This window comes from Thunnus albacares, chromosome 7 (genome assembly GCF_914725855.1).
Source record: "Thunnus albacares chromosome 7, fThuAlb1.1, whole genome shotgun sequence".
NCBI lineage: Eukaryota > Metazoa > Chordata > Actinopteri > Scombriformes > Scombridae > Thunnus > Thunnus albacares.
The window spans coordinates 6410370-6435886 of record NC_058112.1 but is presented as its reverse complement, the minus strand read 5'-3'; the positions used below and the strand labels follow the sequence as shown (position 1 = coordinate 6435886).

Here is a 25517-nt window from a genome sequence, read left to right as displayed (position 1 = left end):
TGTTGTAGATTGTAGTAAATTTAACTTCATGTTGAAATGCTCATCTTTTCTCTTAAAATTCTGTGGGTGAGGATCTGCTTTTTTAAGTGGCAGTCTAGCAACCATTGGGAGCTTTGTGGCTAGCATGGCCGAGCTTACATACTGAACCCAGGCAGTCCAAGAGTGTAATGCTTATTAGCCTGCAAAATCCTATACCTCTCGAGGACACATGGGTCCAAATCCCACCCCATAAGGTGGGGTATTAAATTTAATCTAAACCAACATGAAGTCTAGACAGTCTATTGCATTGCAAGGCTTTAGCACAACCTCCTGTGGGGACTGGACTTTTACAAGACGTACATGACTGTACATCTTGTGCCTCTATTGATACTTTGTTTTTCTTCCGTAGTTCACCACAGTGTCAACAAATCTTTATATTATAAATGTTACAAAGTTGGGATGTAATGTAGAGCTGTAGCTTTGTCAGCTCCCAAAAGAACTATTCCGCACAAAGTTGACTGCTTCTCATAACTGCTTCTATTGATTCCTGTTGATCTGCAGATGCTCATGCCAGTAAGTCTGAAAGCGTTGACCGCTAAATTCAACACACCCCTAAACTTGCAGCAACTGTATCATCCATTTGCGGTGCAATGTGGACATACGGTATGTGGTATTGTGTCACAACAACTGCTAGCAAGTTGTAGGCTAAATCCAGCCCCGAACCGCTACAGTGTGTAGTGTTAATACTGTGAGGATTAGGAGTTTGATTTCAGGGCTCACATGCACTTATCTCAGAACAAGCAAACATATGGCATTCAAACCAATCTGTATTTTGGAAGAGGTTGAGTGAGGCTGATTCTTTAAGACATACCATATCTTTGATGAGTTTATGATAAGCCAACATGTAGAACCTAAAAGTTATAGACCGGGACTTACTGTGTACTGGGGATAGATTTTATATTGGTTTTCAGATACATCTGACAGAAATTGGTCTTTTTTTGTTACAAAAATGATACTTTCCAATCCAAGAACCATACAAGCACTTGGATATTTAGGGTGGGCTACAAAAACATGGATATGGTACTCCTAATTTCTCATTATGGGCTTTGATAAACAATTCAATTTTTTTTTTCACATGGAAAATTTGAAATGACAATATCTGACATCTGTGTGACCCAGTTTACAGATATACATTTTACACATTTACGAAAATAAACACACAAAAATCACAGGACCAATGGCAAAAGAAGTGATATTTACAAGAGTACACATCATGGAACTTTGTTAAATAGCAGTAAAGGCTTTCATACCAAGGATTCATTGCTGTGGATGTCTGAAATTTTGTCATCTGCCAAGAATCTAGGAAAAATGATCAATGAAGGCCAAATGTATAGCTGTAGCTGTATTGGTAGCAATTGTTTGTACCCTGTAGGTGCAGGAGAGGATAAAGGCCACAGATCTGATATCTTATTGGACCACATATTAAAGTTGCTCAAATCTTACTGGAAAATCCAATAGGTGCTGATTTGGTTGGAGGTCAGGTTGTATGTGCAACTTACTATTCAGTTTTAAGCTAGTGTTAGCAATATTTTTTCCAGTTACAAACAATTGATGTCATTACAAAAGAAGTCGTGATGCTGCTGATGTCAACAATGTCCATTTAAGTCTTGTTGCTAAACCTTTCCTTTAACAGTCATATCAGTTTTATTGGTGTTAACCAGATATGTGGACACTCCCTCATGCTTCCTTGGTATAACCTTTGTACCAAAGGTGAGAATCAACACTATGTGCTTATTAGTAAAAAATAGTCAGAGAAACAGACTGTGTGATAGAGGAAATCCTTAAAAGGATTCTTTAACCCCAACTCAGAGATTTGACTGGCTGTTGAACACAGACATTGTTATCTTGTTCCCTATATATCTGTCACCGTTGTTTAAACGCCATTTAGCATTCTTGAAGACGGTATCATTCTTCACCTCATGGTACGTACAAACAACAGTGTCTTTACATTTAGCATGTTTCAAGCCCAAATGGGCATTGTCACCCTTACATCGGCATTATTTTTTAAAATCTCAACAAAAGAGAAAGAAGTTTTCAAGGAGAGAGTGAGGTAGAAAATATTTGGTTAGTGCTTGCAATAATATCAAAAAACTATGAACTAAATTAATTCATCATGATGCTCAGTGGTGTTATACTGTATGTAGTACTTTAATTATTTATTGTTATTGTTAACATTTTTCTTGCAAAGATTTATTCATTGATTTATTTATTAGTGTTTTCTACTACGTATTGTTTGTATCTGTAACTTGATTGTAAAAGTAAGTGTGGTATAATTGGTACGAGTATTTGTTTCGCATAGTTGTGGGCTGAGAAAACACCTCATAAAAAGTTAACTTTTTTGAGACATTTTGACCCAACAGCCAGTATAATCAATTTTGGGGTTGAACTCTGACTGTTTGATGTTTGATTAAATTGTAGAATTCCTGAGGGATAATGCTGTCTTCATTTAGTCAACACTTAAGAACTGTGTTTCACTTCCCTGCAAGTCTTTTTGGTGACTGTCATGGGAGTGTATTTGTGTTTCTTGTTCACACAAGAACTGGTCTGTCTTTAAGTTTTGCCACTGCCTCTGGCCATGGTAAATAAACAGGATGGTAAATGGACTGCACTTATATAGTGCTTTTCTATTTTACAATTTGTACAATGTGTTTTATTGTACGAATGACATTTTTCCCCTGTTTAAAGGAATTATTAAATATTTGAATGATTATTCAGTTGTTAGCCAAGAGTTGAGAAGATGGATACCATGCTCATGTCTGTTATCCATCTTCTCAACTAACCCAAAAAGCAAACAGGCGTATTTCCCAAAATGTCAGACTACTCCTTTAAGTATTGTTTTTTGTGTTTTTGCTTAGCGGAATTTTGTTTTGCGTGACATAAGCATTGTTGTACTGGAGTGGATTTGAGAGCAGGTGTTGTGAGTACCAGATTTTTAGACTTGCCATGACTTTTCTTTTTCTCTTTGGTGTGAATCCAGAGAGATTTTCTTGCATTTGAATTTTTGCTGTCAGGAAGGTTCGACTACACGCTGAAATTTACATCTGATGAATCAGACAAGAGATGCAAATCTTTCTTCCCTCTTCCTCATTTTTATGAACTGTCTTTTGATTCTCGAAAAGAAACCAAAGGACTAGTTCCCATTAGTTGGTGGGGCTTTACCTTTTTTTTTTTTTTAGGATACTTTACAAAATTGCAAAAAGCAGAACTACACATGGAAAGCTCAGTTCTTAACTACAAAATTTAAGATCTGGTTGAGAATAAATTCAGCTTGACCAGGTAAGATATTGAACCAATCAACAAACTGTTTGAGAGTGTTGATGAAGTGACTCTCCACCTGTAAAAACTCCTGAGCCTCAGCCTTATAAACAACTATTTAAACTATAGTTGTTGTAGGTATAAAATGAAGCACAATTCAGTGACATTGTGGTCTGTTTCTCACCTTTTCTGACTGGTTTTGGTTGATTGTTTAGGGGAACTTTGAGCACATTTTGAGAACAGCTGCCATATATCTCCCTTTTTAAAAATCTGAAGGAAGCAGATATGAGCTCACTGTGCCTCAGTGTGCTGAACTCTTTCCTCATCCTGGTTTCCTCATAGTTTTTTGTCAGTGCCACTGACACAAGAACAAGTCTTAAGCCTGTTGCTAACTGGACTTCAAGCATGTACGTGAAACTGGAAATAGCATATGACTGTACTTTACTTCCAGAGAAGAATTGTCCTAAAACTCATCTGTTCTGTTATGGCTTCATTTTATGCTGCCTTCGTGTTCAGTGTTGTTTAAATTGTCGATGTCAGAGCATGCATGGTTATGATTCTTCCAGTTGTGCAAAACACTTGCAGTTTTACCAGATAAGCATTTTTTCCTAGTAACCATGAGTTACGCTACCTGATTCCAGTCTGCACTAGTTTCCTTAGAATTTCTGGAGTATCAGGAATATTCAACAGAAAAATGGTGCCAAGCTTAGATGAGATCACTGCAGCTGTTCAAGTTGTCGTAAGTCGACTCGCAGAAATAGCAACATTTTCCTTTGATTGTTGTGACAAAAGTTAACTGCTCTTAACATCAGCCCCCACAACTTCCGTTTCAACTGAAAATCACATCAGTGGGATGGATATGTCACTTGCTAATGATTGGATGCTTGCAAAACAAAACAAATGGCCTTTCAGTCTATCAGGTTAACATGATAACTTTTAAGTAAAGTACCTGTATACTAACCCACAACACACAGTGGAAGCATACAGTAAGACTGCAAACTGAAAGATCTCATATCCAAAGTCATAAAACTCAGTTGTCCTGATTAGGCTGCAGGTGTGATAATACATATTCATGTTGGAGTTATCGCTATTAAAACCATGATATACATACATTTAATCATACGTTTTTATTTTACTTTATAGGAACCACACATTTTTCAACACGCTCTTGTCACAGGAAATATGTAAATTTAAGGAATGAAGATACTCTGCATACATCATACTGTTTTAGTGACGCACAGAAACAGACCGTTATTCAATATCAGTATATCAAACTGCACACGTGCATCCTGGCCTCTATTCTGTACTTTTATATGAATTACCCACTCCAACTGCTCTGTGTTCTCCCACCTAGGGAATAACAAATATGCAGTTGATGAGAAGTTTGCTCCCTATTGCAGCCCATTATCTGAAGGTTAAGTGTGGGTGTGTCGCTCTCAGCCGTGGACCAGTCTGATCTGGCTCATAGATATTCACTCATAAGCTTCCCCTCCGGAAAGGCCGTTAGCAGTGTTAGCAGTTAATGGTTTTGTCTGTATGTTTTTTAATCTTTGTTCATTTTTGTTTTATTCAGGGGAAAAAAGAAAAAAAAACAGAATGGGGAAATGAGTAAATTGATCTCGTCATGCTGTTTCAGCAAAAGGGGGCACAGAAACTTCCTGTAATTGTTAACGTTTAATTATTTAATGGTATCAGCTGTGTCATTTCTGGGTCAGGAACCAATAGCGGACATCATGGGTCCATGTTTGGATGATCCTCAAGCTAGAGGATTGCCTGAAAATACAGGATGCTGAGAGTGATTCAAGGGAGGAAGTGGGAAAATAGCTTTTCTGGTGAAATTATCCTTAAAGAAGTGTGTTTGGAGAGTCTTAAATTCAGGGTCGTTCACTCAGGAGCGGTCTGTCTTGGTTTCAAACGTTCTCTGGTGTACACTCTTAGCTGTCGTTTTATTACAGTAGGTGCACCTAGCTTAAACTAATGCAGCTGTCCTGCAATAAATCCTACCCTCATGAAGGTTATAATTTAGATGGTATAATTTATAATTTAACACTAGACCTGCCAGGTGTTGCTATATACTTAAAACCAATGGGTAAAATATACCTGTGCACCTGTCTACCGCATTTCTAATACTAAAAATGTACTCTGTCAATGTATTAAGGCATTTTCTTCACAAAAATGAGTTTGTTTGTGTTTTGGTCCTCTTGTTTTACAGTCTAAGTATCTTTGAGAGCACAAATTGCTTTGCATGGTCGTCAGTATAAATCAATCTAAAATGACAATGAAAATGGGTATTAGAAGAAAATATTTGCATATTTGGTGGTGATATTATGTAAATCAACATTCATCACATAATGAGATGACCCATATTATTTAAATGACCAAACTAGCCTGAATACCCCCAATAGACAATAACAAGCCGTAATAATAATAAACAACCACCATAGTTGTGTGAATGAGAGAACATCACCGAGAAACTGGAGGTAACCATTAAAGTTTTTTTTATTTCTAACATGATATTGTAAACATTTATTTCTCTTTTGGTGTTCGGTTCATGAAAACAGAGTAAGGCAACAGGCATATCACAATAAACAGTAAACATGGCAAAACAAAAATGAATGAATAATCAATGAACTAAAAATAGGTTTTACACACAATGAACGTTTGTGAGTCGGCTAAATCATCTTCATTTGAACACATGTGATTATACTTAAACACACTCTGAACAGACATTCAGCACTTTTCCACAGACAATTCTTCTGCACTTCAAGCACTTGGTGAAGGTTTTATTTTGTTTGCATTGTGCCTTCATCACTCAGGTCACCTCTGCTCTTTTTATCATTGAATTATGACTTGAGGTAGTTGTTGCCTAGCAACTTAGAATGTTTAAGCATAAACCACATGAAAATAAATACCTGGTAGTGGTTAAATGCCTGTGTTTTTAATCTGGATTTATTGTCACTATTTTTAACTATAAGTGGTGCTACACAACATTATTTTAGGAAAATAATGTTTTTGAACCATTTTAGAGAGGTGCTGATTCCACGTTAAGGTGATTTATCAGGCTTTGTTTGTAGTGCTGCTGAATTATATGGCATTAAACTACAGTAAGAGGTGTTTCTAATAGTTCGTCCATCTTATTTATATCAATGAAACACCTTTCTAAATCTATATCAACAAAAACTGAACATTATACTGCAGGGTTCTTGTATTACAAAGCCTCTGATTGATATAAAATACATTGAATAGATAGATATAGATTGATATGAAACAGAATTCACTTCTTTGTTTGATAAACCTCTGACTTCATTGTGGTTCACTACTTTTGAAACCAAACTGGCACTTCTGGATACACACATTCAGTATTTTCATGATACTGTAAAGAAGTCACGATCAGAGGAGTTATAATGGAAACAGATTAGATGTTTTACCTTATTAAACTTTCTCAGTAGTTCATGGTACATAGTTCATGGTCTACACTACAGTGTGATCAGTCTTTTGGTCTCTGGTGCAGCAGGATTGTTTGTGGTGTTTCTGAGAAGAAGGCAGCAGGTCCACACTTCAGCTCTCTGACATTCCAGCTGTTCATGTTTCCTGTTTTTAGAGGAAATCAGTGCTGCTGGAGCTAATCAGCATCGCATTCAGGAGCAGTCCTTCTTCTGGCCACGTCTGCACTCTCTGTGGTTAGATTTAAATTCCATAAATTTCATAACTAAAGTGTCTGCAACAGCGTCCTGTCTGTCTGACTCCTTCCCTGTCTACAGAGTTTCTTCCTTCTCTTGTATGTCTCTCTCTCTCTCGCTCTGTGTTTTTCCTCTTTCTCTCTCTTGGCATGTAGTCTGTCTGGGCAGGAACTTATTAACTCAGCTTTGATCCTTCTCTCAGACATTCACACACACACACACACACACACACACACACACACTCGTGCACAGGCCATTGGCTTCACACAGCTGAAGTCCTGTTATGTTGCAAGTGATTCTCTTATCAAACAACAGTAAGAAAGCCTTAATTATAATCTTTCAGTGCACTCAGAGTACTGGACTTCGCTTTGTTTATATCAGAAACGTTGACATTTCTTTCAACTTGTCAGAAATCAATATCTTCACATAAATATGAAGCTTTTTGTTTCATGGCTTTTTATGTCCGTGGCTAAAAAGTCTTTGAACACTTCATCTGTCACTGAGAGATGTCAAAATCCACAAACAGAACTTTACAACAGAAAACCCGTCAGCTGCCAGTGATCTCTGTTTATTGTTTTCGGTTCAGTACACATCCAACTTCATTAAACTCACCTAACCCAACAGGACTCTGCGATTACTCATCTGCTTTCGTTTTGAGGTCCATTTTAAAAAAGAATTATTATTTATCTAGCGCCAAATCATAACAAAAGTTATCTCAGGGCACTTTTTACATAGAGCAGGTTGAGGAAAAGGATGCACAAAATTATTCTGGAGGTGATTTGTGTATGTCAGTATATTTATATTATTATATATATTTCTGTATGTCCCTGCCTCTACCTCAAAGGTGAATGTCATAACCTCTACCGTCTTGTTGGCAATGCCCTCTGGAAATGAAAAGTGTTACAAATCCCACCTTTTCCTGCAGAAACCTTCCAGTTTTTCACAAAGAAAATACATACAGGCTGCATGTGTCATAACATGAGGTAATATTGTTGTTTTCATGAAAAAAGCATCTCTTTGTCTGCTAGACCAGTGACACATTTCTCCTGCTCTGTTTGTCACCTGTATGCTCCAGTTCCTTGTACCTCAGGCGATACTTGTAATCTGACTCCATTGTGTAAAGTTATGAACATTAGCTTTAACTTCCCCAAATGAATTTACTCTTCATGAATTTATTCCCTTCATCGCAGGAAAAACACATTACGTGAGCCTTCAGAAACTTCTTCAGGTTAAACTGGACTAATGAAAACACTTTTAGTGCTGAGTGACTCTAACACACTCACTATAAACAGACTTTTTGGGTTGTTTAACAGACTTTATTAAACAACCCATAATGCAACACTCTATGTAGAAGTCAGTTTTACACGTCTGATGTTGTGAACACGTAATTGTCTAGCTGTTAGCAGAGTGTGTATGCAAATTAACCAGACTGACGTGTGTAACTGGTCAAAAATATTCTCAGTGGTTAACCATTGACATCCCTAACCAGGATATTGCTGCATAGTGTTAGATAACAAGGAACGTACATAGTCTGTAACTTGTTGTGAGACACACACACACACACACACACACACACACACACACACACACACTTCTATGTAAACAGACAGCCACTTCTCAGTTAAGATAGATCAGGAGAGTCTAATGGCTGTTACATGACTGGCAGCTGTCATCCTAGTTTCTCCCTGAGAAGTTTCTCATTAGTGTGTTTTTAACTTGTAAAAAAAAAAAAAGTGTTTTAAGACTGTTCCTATGATCTCAGACTCAAATGCTAATAGTTTTATGGGTTTTGAAACTTGTTCAGATTCATTTTGAACACCTTTATCCCATGTATAGACTTTATGTTATCATTGAAGTATAATAATAACAATTAATATAATGAATTGTTCAGATTTTTTAAAAAATCAATCAGACAGCATTTTGTGGAAAAGTCAAACATTCAGTTTACAGTTTTCATAGACTCAGTACTGGTTTTCAATACACTGACTCCTATTGTTGATTGTATACTGTCTTCATACAGTGTTATTTTCACTTTTTGTCTTTGCACAATTGGTTTTGGCCTTGGTGCCCTACATTTTGGCTGCACTTCCCCAATAAATGTGTATATCAAAGGCCAAAGTGGCTTTGCCCCTAAAAACAACTTAATTCCAGGCCTGTGTAGGTTAAATTTACTGCTTCATCAAAGTTAGGCAGCTTAACTTTTAAAAAAAACTTTCCCAACTTGTGGTTGGAAACAAAACGGCGGTCTCCTGTGTCAAAGTCCACTGTTGGGTTAAAGCCTCCATCCAGCCCTCCTCCTCCGAATGAGGAAATTTGTTGTGATATGTACATGTGATCTGGACTGCACCACTGCTCTGGGTCATAGTTATTTCAACTGATGTCACTTGAGTCAGCATCAGTTGGGTTTAAGAATACAAAAAATGACAAAAATCTGGGGGTGTGGAGTTAGAAAGAAGTGAGGTTACCAAGCCTCTTTAGCCTACTCCTCATCCCTGCTTGAGGCTAGCAGCGGGTAGCCGCTATTAGCATAACACCCAAATCTGCACAGTCAAGTGAAATGAATTAAGTTGCACTGTTGGCAATAGACTCCACTGACACCTTACGTTAACACTTTTATAGGACGATATTCTTAACAAACTGCATGTATAAATATCCTTGAATGTTGTTAGCATCGTGTTACTGTATGAACGGTTCTTGTATTTCATGTTACATTACCAAAATGGACAGATGAACCCACTGAAACTGCTGACTTTATTAACAAGACATCCACTCAGTGTTCAGGAATAGATATACATTATATGAATGTGCAGTGTTAATAGGTTTGCATGAGTGACAGAACACACCTCTATGTATAGTTAAATGCACCCCAAGGTCCTGTGGTGTCACAAGTAGGAAGCTGTAAGTTGGAAAATGGGATGTTGTGTCATTACTCATACAGTCATTACAGTCATGGAGGCTCTAATGACCAGACTATACTGACACCGGCAAAAGGTGATCCTTACCAAGCAGAATGGTAGGAATTTTCACATTTTCCTTATGTGGGACTGTTTGTCACATTTTAAAAAATATATTTATAATATTTATAACAGAAAAAACATTCACTGTAAAGCAAATTGGAATAGAACCATCTCCCTTTGTTGTGCAAGTCCCACTCAGCTGAAAACATGCCTGGAAATGTAGACTGATCTGAAGATACTCAGACCTACACCCACATACACACACACACAAACACACACTCACACACAAACATACAAATGTGGAAAGATACCAAATTAACCACTTCCTGTACTCAGACTCCTGCCATGCACTCTGCCAGATGTGGTTATATACAGTACAGATTCCAAAGGTTGTGATCTTTCCCATAACATGCTAGCTCTGTGTATATCGGCGCACACTTTTCTGTATTTTTCACTTGACCTCGTGGGTCAGTGGGAGTTGCAGTATATCATGCCTTGTCATCAGAGCCAGACATAAGTAGGGCACTTGGTCTCTGTGCTGATATCAGGATGTTATTCCCAAACAAATTCCCTGAATTTCCTTGTTTCTAGCTCAATTTGTCTCCTAGTTTTCAGTACATCAGAGACATGGACGAGATCCAAAAGGATGAATATTCTTGGACAGATATTCAAGGCTTATTTTGCTGAGGCAGTCATCAGTAAGCCATTACACTCCAATGTCCAAACATATCTATTTACTAAAGATTTACTGCAGGCAGATGAAGTCCAGTTTTTAATCAGGTGTCCAGAAAACAATTGACATTTTTTTAAGTGTGGGCAAGGTCACATGAAAGGTCTCAGGGTTGTTTGTGTGTGTGTGTGTGTGTGAGGGGGGGGGGGTTAATAGTAATTGAGAGGCTACTATCTGCTGCCAAAATGTAAGGTAGCAGAGATCTGAGACCCCCTCTGGGCCACTAAAAGTCTTAAAGGGAATGTGTGTGTTTCTCAGGGAGTGTGTTTGTGTGTATGGAAGAAAGGCGGGGGGAATATATGAGTGGCACAAAGTAAAGGGCCGGCCAGGTGTCGTCCTTGTGCAGAATGCACTTTCCCTTGCTATGACGCACACTTGCACACAGCGCACATCCACAGGTGATTTTGTTTCAGGCAACACAGTTGCACTGTGTGTGTGTGTGTGTGTGTGTGTGTGTGTGTGTGTGTGTGTGTGTGTGTGTGATGCTTGTGTTTTCGATTGGTGTACGTGTTGACCCTTATCTTTGTGTGTGTGTGTGTGTGAGTGAGAAACAGTATCCTTCTCCCAGGACAGCAGATTGCGTGGCAGTAATAGTGAGAATAATGCTGCGAGGCCTCCAGCGATCGGGATCTGATACTTAACTTTGCTTGGCATCAACTTCAAATAACTTGAGGGTCTGTCGTTGGGTAGAGTTAGGGTTTAAATGAGGTAAAGCATTATCTTCAGATAGGAAAATGTAAGTGTGCTCGTTTACTCTGAAAATTGCAGGCACAAATACTGTAAACAAGTTAGAATGTCTTAAATTGTGAGGTGTTTTCATAAATGTTTTAGGAGAGTCACAGTTTAAATTGAAGCACTTAAAGCAGTTGAAGTTTCAGCTGAAGCGCTGAAAGGGTTTGAAGTATGAACTGCAAGAGCCAAAAGCTGCTGAAATCAGTTGAAGTGTCATTGCTAGTACAAGCAATTTTAGTTTTAAATTCAAGCCCTCAGGCACTTGAGTTGTCAGTTCATATATAAACACTGAAAGTAGTTGACTAATAAGAGATGAAAGCATCTGAAATGTCAGTTGACGTCTAAAGCCATGAAAGCAGTTGTACTAAAAGCAATGTAACTGCCAGAGTGATGAAAGATGTGAAGAGGTGAAAAGCATTTGAAATGTAATTTGATGAGAAAGCACTGAAAGCAAATTAACTGTCATGAGATGAACACAGCTGAAATGTCAGATGAACTGTTAATGATGAAAGCAAGTGAAATTTCAGTCGAAGTTGAAGCGCCAGAGACAGCTGAAGTGTGTGCTCTCTGAATAGTTGAAATGTCAGTTGGCATGTAAGGAGTGACAGAGTTGAAATGTTAGTTGGAGTATTTGTTGAATTAACTGTCAGTTTAAGAGTAAAAATTAGTTGAATTGTAAGTAGATGTGTGGAGGCTAAAAGCAGCTAAAATGTAGTTTGAAAAATAAGCACTGAAAGCAAATGAACTTAAAGAGTAAGAGATGAAACCAGTTGATATAATACTTGAACTGGAAACAATGGAAGGAAGTGTACATACTGTAGATGTTTAGAGGGTAAAGGCAGTTGTAATGTCATTTGACAAGTAAATTCTGAAAGCAGTTGAAGTCTATTAATTAATAAACATTAAACATTTGAAATTTCAGTTGAAGAATAAGAGTTTAAGAGTATGCATCACTGAAAGTGAGCACAGTACTAAAGTCTTTGTAAAAAATATAGTGTTCTCTAGTCTAGTAATATTTTCACAGATTTGACAGCAATACCATGGTCACCAAGCCAATGAATCCACTAGCCAGCTATTCAGTCAATCCATCCGTCACTGAGAAGCCGTTCTTGTGATCTTGAAAGACTAAGTCCACATTTGTGAGCATTTAAATACCCCTCTCCTAAAATTAGCAACACAGAGAGCCAGTACTTTCTTTCCAATGTCATCAAGAAGGAAATTCTCGTTCTTCTCCGTTGACCATGAGCAGGTAATTTTCTGGTTTTTAACTGTTAAACTCTATAAAGAAACCATTTCAACCAACAGAGCTGCTCACCTTCTTTTTACAGTGCAGATGAGTGTCTTGCTTTGAATGTTTCCAGCTTTGGAATTCAGCTGTCAATATTCACAACTACTGTGATTCTGCTTGGCTTTAACACCAGAAAGGCCAGTGGATTTGGATACAGTGCTCGGGACCTTGAAAAGTAATTGCAAGACACATTTCACAAGAGTTGCTTGACCTTTCAAGTAAGATACAAACACCAAAGGCACCAGGAATCAGGAAGTTTGTCATACCCCAGGACTCGGTGATGGAACGGGGAAGTGATGGTCTCCTGATAGCTGTAGGCTGTGAGCCTGGAACAGTTTGTACTGCAGAGCGACAAAGGATGTATTCTGCTGTGTAAATCTGCAGTATTTCAGGGTGGTTTCTTCTTCATCTGGTGCCTTACCAAGTTGCTGCTTGCGTGATTGACTGTGACTGTGTATGTTTTGTCTGTATTCCTCCAGCCACAGTGTTTCTCCCATGACTGCTCAGCTGAACTTCTCCAAGAGCACACTCGGTCATAATCCTATCAGGCATTCAGTGGAGCTGGAGGAGGAAAATATCTTTGTTGTAGAAAAAAATATGTGCAGCCTAATTAATGACTGTTTGAACTCTGCAGGCTTGTTGTTGTTGGCTGAAGGTGTGGGCCTATACAGGGGAGTAGTGTGGTCAAAGCAGTGTGTGTGTCCCTGGGTACCTCATACAGAATGCAGGACGTGGCACTGTGGCTATATGAAGCAACACGTTGACCTCTGCAGTTTATTTCCAGTGCGAGCTGCAGACATTCCTTACATTTGGAATGTGACCTCTCCTTTATATGATTTCCACCACATAGTGTTTGTCTTCAAGCTGTGCAGAGGATAATGCACATCATCATTGTTGCAAACCCTATAGGGTAATTCAAGAGCCTGCTACTAAGTGAACATTGGATTGGGTTCAAAATGATTTTATTACAGTCTAAAATTGTTTCAAATGGAGTTTCTGTAGTAACCAAAGAGCATTTTGGACGAGATGTCAGAGGCTGTATTATTTGAATTTAACATAAACTGAATGTCTTTGTCTGAAGTGTAAAACAAGACAGAATAAATTAATTGGAGAGACAGAGCGTTGAACCAAATAGCAGTCTGCTCTCTGCACTATTTAGTTTATTTTTGAATCACATTACTTTTAGCAAAATGTGAAAAAGATGTTTTTGTGCTTGCTTACTTGTTTGGCAAATTGAGGTTAGAAACATAGCAGACTTATTATTTATTTATGGCATAAAAACTTGAATCGACGATAGGGCTGGGTGATAGGAAAATATATAGCTACCCTGAAACAATTAATTTGTCTATTGTTGGACATTTTGCCATTTCGTTCAAACTAGCTGCTGTTTTTTGTCCCATACTTCCCCAGAATTGTTTGTACCTGCATGCACTGCTTCTAAATCATATGATAATAAACTTTAGGGCTGCAACTAATGACTATTTTCTTTTCATTAGATTTTTCTTCTGTAAAAAGTCAAAAATTACTGAAAAATCTCCATCATAATTTCCAAAATCCCAAAGTAATGTCAATAAATTGCTTGCTTTGTCTGATCAACTGTCCAAAACCTGAAGACTTACAGGTTATTATCACATAAGTCAAAGAAATCAAGAAATCCTCAGAGCTATTACATTGGACTTATAGTTAACAAGTGTTCTTGTTTGCATCCCCTGTGAATTACTTTATCCTCAGTAAAATAGATCAGGTGAACAGCAGTGTTATGAGTAGGATAATGTGTATGAGGGTCTAATTTCATCACACGTTTTACATCCCAACAGCTTACTATAGGACTGATCACCAGAGTTTTGATAGATTTTGTTTCCTGTCTGTTGTGTCTCTTTGTATCTAAATGTCATCTTTATTATTTGTTTCTTTCAGAGCCAGCTAAACATGGCGGCACACACCACATCATAGGCATCCAGCACTGACATTGTGAGTGAACAGGAGAAGTAAACAGGAAAGGAAGAAGAGAGAGTGTTAAGAGGAGATTGGACACTGTTTGCCATCAGAGCAGATGGGTGAGACAGAGGATGAGCGTACGGCACAGGCTAGCCAGCTCTTTGAAAACTTTGTCCAGACGTCCACCTGTAAGGGGACTCTGCAGGCCTTCAGCATCCTCTGCAGGCAGCTGGAGCTGGATCCTCTGGACTACAGCAACTTCTACAACTCACTGAAGGCTGCAATCACCTCCTGGAAGGTCAAAGCTCTGTGGACCAAACTGGATAAAAGGGCTCAGCACAAGGTGTACAACCAGAATAAAGCCTGCCAGGGCACCAGGGTAAGAGAGACACAACTGTGAAGGACATATAATAGAGTATGAGGCTACTAATAAACAATACAAAACCTGGTCTGGTTCAGTATCTCAGCAGCTGAGCCATGAGCAGCCACAATCAACATTATGGTTTTCCACAGGACGTCATGGCATGGTAAAAGGCGTTATTTACATTTAAGTGAAGTGTTAAGCCCTGGTCACGCTTGGAAAGGGGGGAAACAAAATTCATCCACACGTCTAACAAAATATTTGGTTGTAGAAACTTGGTGATGTAGTAACTTCTCATAAGGACTGTAGCTGGTGAGCTAATGGTTAACATGCTAGCCAGCCAGGATTGTGCTGGTCAGAATAGCTGTCCGACCTTCTTTCTATTTACTCTTTACTGTATTGTTTACACCTCTCTGCCATTTTTTTCTCAGGATTGTACACTATTTCACTCTGTAACTGTTGCTGACGCTACAGTTTATTCAAAATAGGTATTTCTAACATCACTTCCTGTCTCATAACTGTCTGCAAACCATTCCTCTTTTACTGGAACAGTTAATACTCTGGGAGGGTTAAATGAAAGTGGGTGGTGCAACACGGCTAATAGGCCTTAATAGCTTCCTCCATTTTGGAGACAGTTTGCTAATGGTCAGCATCATCCAAGTTAACCTTGATGCTAAAACTTTGCACGGATTTACTAAACCCCTGCGAGTAAACCCACCAGTCATGGTGATTCCATTGTGATTAATTGATTTAGCCAAATATGTCCATATTTTGTTGTTTAGACTATATGGAGAATAGCGTGGCTAACGAAGTTCTGAGACAAACACATTGCATTTCCTTTAGCTGCTTCAAAATGAAAACTTTGCTGCTGGAAAAAGCTTTTAGTGTGTACTAGCAGGATTAGCAGTAAGTTAAGACAGATGTAGGAAATGTAAACAGTGAAATAAGTCTAATATCTGACAGCAGTGCAGGTTAGTGCCCACATGTTTTCACGGCTTACTACAGCACAATGTGATTTAAGCCGGCTAAACCATGGAAAAACAGCCTTTGAGTTTGAAATGCAATGACAGGTGGTTCAGTCTGTGAAGCATCATTCACTGTGTTTGGTATCAATCAACAAGAAACTGATCATTAAAAAAAAAAAGGTTCTAGTGTTCGTAGTAGTGAAGGTTATTAAGGTAGCTGCGATCTATTCACAACAGTGTTTAGTCTAACTTTTAACGTCATCCTTTCTCTCTCCTCTCTTCTGTTATGAACCTCTTTAATAGGGCATTTTAGACCTAAAAAAACTTTAAGTTGATAGAACTACTACAATACAACAGAATGGGGATGTAAAGACATATATATATAAAATTTGAAGTTCACCACAGCCCAGCTCATGCTTTGGATAAGTCTCTGTTTTATATACAATTAATATATATGCAGCTAATTTGTTTACCCTCATTTAAGACTGCCTCACAGAGGATTTATGGTCCTATTTGTTTAATAAGCAATTAGCAACTTTGCCAATGAGGATTTGTGAGGAAAATATATTATGTAAGTAGATTATTGCTGTAATTATATGCAAATAATTAATTAGACCAAAGTAATAATACTAATTTTCAGAGGCTGAATTGGATTTGGAGCACATAACTAGAGTAAATTCTGTTTAGTATAATTTATGGATCAAGTAATACAAGCTGTTGTGAAAGTGGGTTCTGCATTTTAGTCAGTTAGTATGTGGTTTAAAGCTGAAGCCTAAAGACAGAATGGGAGTTCAGATATACAGTTTATTTCACGTGATAAGTATCTTATATTTGGTATTTTAAGTGACTGTTGTATTGTCTGACTATGTAAGTCAAAGTATTCTAAGAAGTACGTTCAGCATAGTGTTGGAATGACTTCATATGTGAAGGAAAAGATAAGACATCCGGAGGGGAAAGAGGCCAGAGACTCTCTGAGGGGAGATAACAGAGATGGGCTGGCCAAAAATAACAGCTAAATTATTATCCCACACATTTTTTTGGGAGAAACTGCTGTTTGGAGAAAGTTGATGGGTGGGCGCTCTGTTTTGTGGAAAATTAGGGCAGATGAGTTGGCATAAGTTTGGTTTAGCCCTCTAGTGAGCTTTTTCACTGGAGCTGTTGACAAATTTGTTTAACTTATTATAGCTGAATGGCTCCTTCATTTCCTTTGCGTGTTACATTTGGGGACAGTAGTGTCCCTCATGTGGATACTGACATCTCTGGTTTACTTGATTTTGTCTTTTTCCACTGTGAATACACCACATACTAAAACCCTGGGTAGATTTAGTATGTCGTATGGAACTGGGACACAGTGTCTGCTGCTGTTATTACCACAAGCTTTTTACCTTTCTTGTGTACTCTAAAAAAAAAAATCAGCAGCAATAATAGATTTTCCTTCCCACTTTAGGTCAGCGGGACAATCTGAAAACACAATATTGACATATTATCAACAAGTGTGTTAGCAAACAGTTGCTTATTTACACATTCAGGAGATGTGTAGTGTGTGTCTGGCCTACAGGCGAATATAAATCCATTATTCACCCTCCTTTTACAGTTAATCTGTTTTGGTCTTTTGCCCTCTGGAGAAAGAAATGTGGCTCTTTAGCGCCTGAATGCTACCTTATGTTCACCAGCTAGTCGCTAACTTAGTCTGTCTGTTATTTGGTGCTGGGCAGGTAGTAGTGACAGAGGGTTTACCAGAGCTTTTTTTTCCCCTGAAAACAGCTGCCTGGTGCTGCTGAAAACTAGGTCAGTCAGAGCAGTGATAGTGAACTAGCATATTGAAGTGCGGGCCATAAAACAAAAACAACAAGCTAAAAAATGATAAAATGCTCAGTAGAGTGGCTGATTAGTAATCATGTTTTCTTTTTTTAAACTCTTAAAACTATTGATCTTCGTGTGCCTACCTCTAATGGATGGCTATAGCAATGTACTGTGGTACATCTCACATTTAATTTATTAATACAAGGTTCTTCTTCATCAGGCCTCCTTTTATGTTATTATGATACTTATGGATATGACTTAGATGACTTTGTGACTCCAAGAACACAACACCTGCTCTGTGACATTAAAACAAACAAAATGCTGGTATTACTACTACTAAAACCTTCTTTAAACATCTCTACCACCCTCCTTCTCCTCCTCATCGTCATCTTCTACCTCCTTAACCCCACTCAGTGTCTGATCATCGGCGGGGGTCCTTGTGGTCTGCGGACGGCCATCGAGCTGGCCCTGCTGGGCTGTAAGGTGGTGGTGATCGAGAAGAGAGACACCTTCTCCAGGAACAATGTGCTCCACCTATGGCCCTACACCATCCACGACCTCAGGGGCCTCGGGGCCAAGAAGTTCTACGGGAAATTCTGTGCCGGTGCCATCGACCACATCAGTGAGTGTCAATCTGTGTTGTTACGGCAAAATGTTATTGATAAATCAAATACTCAGAAAATGAAATGTTTTCTAGTTAGAGACCAGACTGGGGAAGTTGACTGAAGCTGAACTCTTCACTCTTCCTCTTTCTCCCACATCAACTTCTTCTTCTTACTTTCAGTGCTCAAGTCGTTTTTTGGTTTAACATCAAATCATTTCAAAGCAACAACTCTCTCAACTAAACTATATTGAACTAAAATTTTGGGACCTAAAACCAGAAAAATCGAGAAAACCTACTGTAATGTAATGTCATGCTCATTCCTGCTTTAAAAGAGATAGCATGCAAAGTGCCCAGGAGCCAGACATGCAAATAAGGCCTACCATGTGTGTCAAATCACAACCATACAGATAAATGTGACATTGTGTGGCCGCAAAACCAGAGCCGTCCTCACAGAAGTGGCTTTCATTTCTCCTCTCTATATTTAACAGTGTGGCATGACGGGGGAGGTATTCGCTGGCTATGTGATGCTGCGTAACCTGTGAGAGTTTTTCCAGCAGCTTAGTTCTATGCAGTTTGTTTCTTCAGTCAGTGTCTCCTCAGTGGGTGCTTCTTCTTCTCCAATTTTAGTAATGGTGTCATGTATTTATATATGTGCTTTCAAAGATGAGCTCTGCTGACTGTTCACGTCTTATAATCCTAACTTGTTATCAGCTATAAGTGCACCCATGTCTTCTGCCTTATCCATGGCCCAGAAAGCACCTGAGAGCTGAGCTACAGTATGTGTAAACTATATTAAAACTGTGAAACTGAGTTTGTCTTTTATTCTGTATTATAACTTGAGTAAGCTGCTACATCCTGGTCGATCTGTGATATTTTATAGTCCGCTTGGTAGGGATTGGTATCTGTGGCGATCGGGAATCATCCATCATGTGATGGATCCATATTAAACACAGTTTCTTTGTCAGTGTAAAATTCACAGTTTCAGCTATGAGCTTCATTCATTCAGTCACAGCAGGCCAACGACTCACTCTTTTGTCTCTGACCTTATTTTACTTTACATAAAAATAATTCCAATGTGGGGTATACAGACTTTAAATTTGGGAGACAGCTCAAGTATTGGATTGGTACTCAGCACTAGCAGACACCCTAAGATGAGTTACTGCAATCAGTATTTGGAGAGAAAACGTTGCATACCCACTGCTCTGGAAGAATGTAAATACCGTTTAAATACTTATAGAGATATATACAAATATTATTAATGACTTGTGTTGAAGTATGTTCTTCGCAAAAAAACAATAATGGAAGAACCATATTTTCAAACTTTTTATTGCATAATAAGTTGGTTACAGTTCTAAAATGTCCAAATTGCAAAGTCACAAAACCTGTAAAAATATTTCTGATGATTCATCTTGAACTCGGAGGCAGTTATGTAAATGTATCCAATCAATTGTGATTTGGAATGACTAGCTAACCCAACCCGTCATATGAGACCACACTTGCCTGTTAGCTCGTGGAAAGCTTGCAGAGCAACATCTTGGTAAGAGGTTTGTGTTTTTTTTTATTTTAGCTGGCAAAATCACAGCTGAAAGATCACATCTGTAGATTTGCCCTGGAGTAAACTCTGTTTCACTTAAGTGTGTGAAATACACTGAAATACTGTACGTCACATGACTAAAGTTTTACTGTGACTTTGAAAAAAAAAGAGCTTTAGGGGTACTTTGAGGCAGCAAGCAGATGCTGCCAGCTAGGAGAGAGGGCAGTTGCTGCTCTTGTGAGCGTGCACGGCTGTTTGCTGCTGCCATCTGAGCTGATGATGTTCAAACCTTTTGCGGTTTGCTGCCAGAAACCACAGAAACTGGTTCTGGAGCAACATTAGCTTTGAAGTTTTATTATGTGGTCTGTGTCAATAAACAGTGTTTGATATTATAGTTAGCTAAATTTTTCTTTATTTTAAGCTAGAATTGGCTCTATTTAGCTAACTCTTAAGAGTTAAGTGTAAGAGTTGGTGGATAGCAGCAACCTGTATCATATGGTTGTTATTAAAATTGTATGTTGCTGGAAGCCACAGCAGCAGAGTTGCAGAACATATATGGATGCAGCAGTAGCCACTTGCTTGCTATCTGAATGCGCTCTAATGCTTAGCAAACCACCTCGAGCCAACCGTGGTCTAGAATGCACATTTGCTCTTTTACCTGTACAGTTGCCGTAGCCCAGCTTTGTGTGCTGTTGGGTGTGACATACGTGCATTTGTGTGTATCTGTTCCAGGTATCCGTCAGCTCCAGCTGATGCTGCTGAAAGTGTGTCTGATTCTGGGCGTGGAGATTCATGTCAACGTAGAGTTCGTCAAACTCCTGGAGCCTCCAGAGGAGCAGACTGGCGACAGTGAGTGTGTGTGTGTGTGTGTGTGTGTGTGAGAGAGTGTGTGTGTGTGTGTGGGGGGGGGGGGTAATGTTATCTGCATGTTAAAGGATCAGAGTGGCAGTGACACACATGAGGACAGAAATTCTCTCCTAACCAGCAGACCCTCCTGCATATCTCAGCTATATATGGAAAGCACACAACACATGTTAAAGCGATCAGACTTTTTCCTAGAGAGGAGGTGTTTGCAGTGGCAGCATTTAAACAAACTCAAACTGTGTGGAAAATAGTCTATTGATAGAGTCTGCCTATAGCTACATTTTAGTTCTACTTAAAGTTTGCTTTCCTAATGGGTCCAAAATGTGCTAAGTGTCCTAAATATGTCGTATGGTGACTTATTCACTTTAACGCTCCAAGGAACACGACACAACCTCACTGAACCCTGTAATGTAGCTGCTATGTAGCAGTTGATAAATAACCACATAAACCTTGTGTGGTCTGAAAAAGGTCTGAATAATCATATCAGCACTTCATCATGATATGTGTATCAGTGGCCCCAGCTTGTATCCACATTGTTCTCCAAATGGAATGACCTTTGCTCCGGATCACCCTCAACTCCCCGTCATCTGTTTTTCCTTTAAATGTTAATTTACACTCTGTTAAGCTAACATGCATATTATGATATGAAATGAATCAAACTGAAGTGGATCTTGCTTGTTTTGCTGTGTGTGTGCTTCCTCAGGTCCTGGGTGGCGAGCAGAGGTCCGGCCATCCAGCCATCCTGTCTCGGACTTTGACTTCGACGTGGTGATTGGAGCCGATGGACGCAAAAACACGTTAGATGGTGAGAGAGAAGGGAACACAGTAATGAATGGGATTTATGCTGCAGGCTAAACTGTGATGATGATTAAGTGTCTCAGTTAGTGTTCAAACATCAGCCCAAAGTGAGTTCCTAAGACACTGACCCACATTTGAAGGACATTTACCCTGCAGTCAAAACTGTATTTGTTATTTTTACTAGAACTGAGGTGAGGTGTTGCAAAGCTGCTTTCAGTCACTGGGTTAAGCATTTCCTGTTGACGTAGTTTAAACTGCATGTTTAATGGTGGGGTCAGTGGTGTGTATGTGTGGGAGTGTGTGTGTGTGTGCTGGTTTATGAAATGTTTGAGAGATTTGTTTGCTCTCTGTCCAGGCATAATGTTTGTGTGTGTCATGCTCATCTGTGTGTGTATACTACATGTTTTGTGCACATGTTTGCTGACACGTAAAGTAACTGATTACAGCCATGGTAAACAGTCTGCAGAAGTGTTTGTGTCACTGTTCCTGAGAAACTCCCTCATGTGAAAACATACTGTAGCTAGAAGGTTCAGTGGTTGCATAGCTGTTGATCAGAATCTGCATCTGACTGTCTAAACATGCTTGTATTGCTTAAAAATGAAAACGACAGTGAAATACTGTTTCCCTCTGCGTGGGTCACTGCTAAGGTTTCTTATCTCCTCCCGGCAGGTTTCGCCCGCAAGGAGTTTCGCGGGAAGCTGGCCATCGCCATCACCGCTAACTTTGTCAACAGGAACACTACAGCAGAGGCCAAAGTGGAGGAGATCAGTGGTGTGGCCTTCATCTTTAACCAGAAGTTCTTCCTGGAACTCAGGGAGGAAACAGGTGAGTGAGGGGAAATAACATGGCACCAGCAGACCTCAGTGTGTAACCTCCTTTCCTTAAAAAAAAAAAAAAAAATCTTTGTTTGAGTTGTACACCGTGCAGTGCTGTCTGTTTGCTTCTCCCACTCTTCGTTGCTCTCTCCCAGTGCACTTAAAGTGTCCTCAGTTCAGTAAATCTTCTCATGTTTTCAGGAATTGACTTGGAGAACATAGTTTACTACAAAGACAACACCCACTACTTTGTCATGACGGCGAAGAAGCAGAGTCTGCTGGACAAAGGGGTCATCATAAATGTGAGTTCAGTCATGCACACATAAACACAGCAGTGTTCATTTTGGCACCAAGTTTTGATTTAGTTTGGATCTTTTACAGATTTTTTTTTTTTTTTTTATATTAGTTTTAGTCACATTTTGGTCATTTGATTATTGTTAGTTTTTGACAACAAACATTAAAGACACTACTAATATATATGGATAAGCACCTCATACAACCCCACTACAAAAAATACAAACTATCCCTTTAAAACTGAAGTTAGTTTATTTGTCCATTTGTCCATCTTTCATTATGTTTTAGGGTTGTGAGCTAATATTTTTCCTCTTATTTGTGATTGCCAAAATTAGCACTGGAACACACATTTATCACCACCACACACACACACACACACACGGGTCGCAAAATTTAAAGCCATCTCCCAGAGCAGAGAACAAATTGTTTTTTGGGTAGGCAGGAATGTGTATGTGCGCCTGCCAGACCGGTGAGCAGCTAGCTTTGGCAGTGAGTGATGAGCCTCCATAGGGGATGATAATGAAATAAGGCTCTAATTAGATGCTTGTTCTCTCTCTCACCTTTCTTCTATGTCCCCTGCAAACACTCACCAACACCCACACGCACAGATGAGTCAGAGCTTTCCTCTCAGTGAGGTTCCATGTCCTCTACAGAGATTAGACGGTATAAATGAGGTTATTATTATGGCATCAGGACATAGGCAGGATCTTATTAGGGAGACTGCTTATAACCCGCTTGCTCAACGTCTGCCAGAACAATTATCTCTACACACGCGCGTGCACGCACACACACACATAAGAAGAAGACGTGGCATACACATCCAGGCTGTGTCTTTCTCTCTCTATCACAAACTCACACAGGTGTTGAAATCAGGCCTTACTGTTCCCTCAGAGCTCTCAGTCTCATCTTACATTGTGCAGAGCGGTGTCTCACTGCGTCAGCTATGTGACAGCGTGTGCGCACATGTGGCCTAAGCTTCAGAGGCCTCATCACTCATAATAGCTCACTGATTCAACAAACTATTATTTTTATTCATTATTTCTCCTCAGTCTGAACATGTCCTTTCATATATCGAGAAATATGCATGTCTGTGAATCGCTCTTGATCTTGTTTCTTTGTCTGACCTGCCATGTGGGTTTTCAGGAAATGTTATTTGGATAAAAAAATCATAGGATAAGGATTTATCTCACTCTGGTAACAAGTCAAAACAACATGAGAGTTATTTCCCCAGTGACTCAGAGGGAGATGGTATCACTCATGGGGGGGGCAACATGTTTAGACTCATCACTCACTACTGTTGACTTCACACTGTGACCTATAACAAATTATTGGCTACTAGTCTGCATTTCAGACAGAAAAGAAGATAAAAGCAAACTGCCTTCTTATTGCCCTGGTGGTTCTGGAAAAAATTACAAGCTTGACCATTAAATAGTGTTGTTTGGCTGAATGCCAAATTCCCTAATGGATTATATTTGACCTAAATTCTTAGCTAAATTAGGAAGCTAATCTAGAAACTAAAACGCCCAAAGTCAAAACTGAATTTGTTGTTTCAGGCTTTTGTACCAGACAACAATAGAATAGTTATAACGAAGAAGTTCTTGCTTATTTTCTGTCTTTATGTAAGTGATCAGACTAGAGGAGGAGGTAGATAAACTTCAATTGTAAAAGTAATTATTCTTTATTTTTAATGCTTCTGCTTTATTGGAAGTGGTACCTTTTTACTGAGCATAAAGAGGAAATGTCCAACCAGTCAAGTGTTCTGCCTGAAATGTCAAAGCAGTAAATATGACATATTACCATAATACAGCTGAATAACAAAGATAAAGAAACTGTTTCTTTAATCTTTGTAAAGCTGATTTTTGTGGCCCATAAGTCACTCCACATTTTGTACCTGAGGAGCATTTAAACTGTACAGTTACTGTGCATTGATGCGTACTACAAATTATAAAACTAATTTTAAAAAAGTGAAGATGAAACAATTTATCAAGTCAAATTAAAGTTGCATAAATATATTATTTTTTTGACCACTTAGAGGCAGAAGTGGGCGTAGTCTCACCTTATAACGTTGACATGACGATACACATCCAGCAAACACGGAGCAACATTAGCATTTATTTGAAGTTGTATTCTGGCCCTGTAACAAATATGAAGTGCTCTACCGACTCTCCTTTTATTGCTGTTCTGGTCTCCACTATCCCAAGGAACTATCTCAATTAATTAATTTCTAATTAAACTGCTAAATGCTAGACTGTGTTCAGCAGTTAGTTGCTAGTCTGCTGTTTGCTGCTGACAGAAAACAGTGGATTTATCAGCTTTTTAGCTGAGAAAAGCTGCATACTGCGGCTAGAAACGGGGTTGATACGAGAGGAGGCTGCCAGGCTTTGTAAAGCTGGGGACAACAGCAGAGTGCAGTAATAATTCTCTGTGGGTTCATAACTATAAGTGCCCTTTTAATATTACAAATAATCTTCTGAGCCAGTGTTCATGTAAAAGTAATATAAAAATGATTATTGCATCTTTGAATAATTTGATATTAAATATTGCTCCTCATGATCTCTACCCTAAACCTTCCTCCTCCCATCAATATAGGACTACATGGAAACAGAGCGTCTGCTGAGCATTGATAATGTCAACCACGAAGCGTTACTCTCCTACGCCCGTGAAGCAGCTGACTTCGGCACAAACTACCAGCTGCCATCACTGGACTACGCCATCAACCACTACGGACAGCCGGACGTGGCAATGTTTGACTTCACCTGCATGTACGCTTCAGAGAATGCTGCCTTGATCAGGGAGAAACACGGACATCAGCTACTGGTCGCACTGGTGGGAGATAGTCTGCTTGAGGTACGAGGTATCA

The 25517-nt window shown here is 39.1% G+C and overlaps 1 protein-coding gene across 11 annotated transcripts in view; it reads left to right on the top strand.

The window, feature by feature from the left end:
* The window catches only part of mical2b (microtubule associated monooxygenase, calponin and LIM domain containing 2b), a 67658-nt gene that overhangs the window by 4127 nt on the left and 38014 nt on the right, over positions 1-25517 (top strand). For 10 of the 11 annotated variants that reach the window (XM_044356089.1, XM_044356094.1, XM_044356092.1 and 7 more), the window contains exons 2-8: positions 14599-14998; positions 18163-18370; positions 20619-20735; positions 21454-21555; positions 22218-22373; positions 22565-22665; positions 25247-25504. In XM_044356089.1, coding sequence (XP_044212024.1) covers positions 14735-14998; positions 18163-18370; positions 20619-20735; positions 21454-21555; positions 22218-22373; positions 22565-22665; positions 25247-25504 — 1206 coding nt within the window. In that variant the 5' untranslated portion in view covers positions 14599-14734. Of the gene's footprint in view, positions 1-12570; positions 12643-14598; positions 14999-18162; positions 18371-20618; positions 20736-21453; positions 21556-22217; positions 22374-22564; positions 22666-25246; positions 25505-25517 lie in introns of those variants that run through there. The other variant, XM_044356088.1, reaches the window with a different exon arrangement.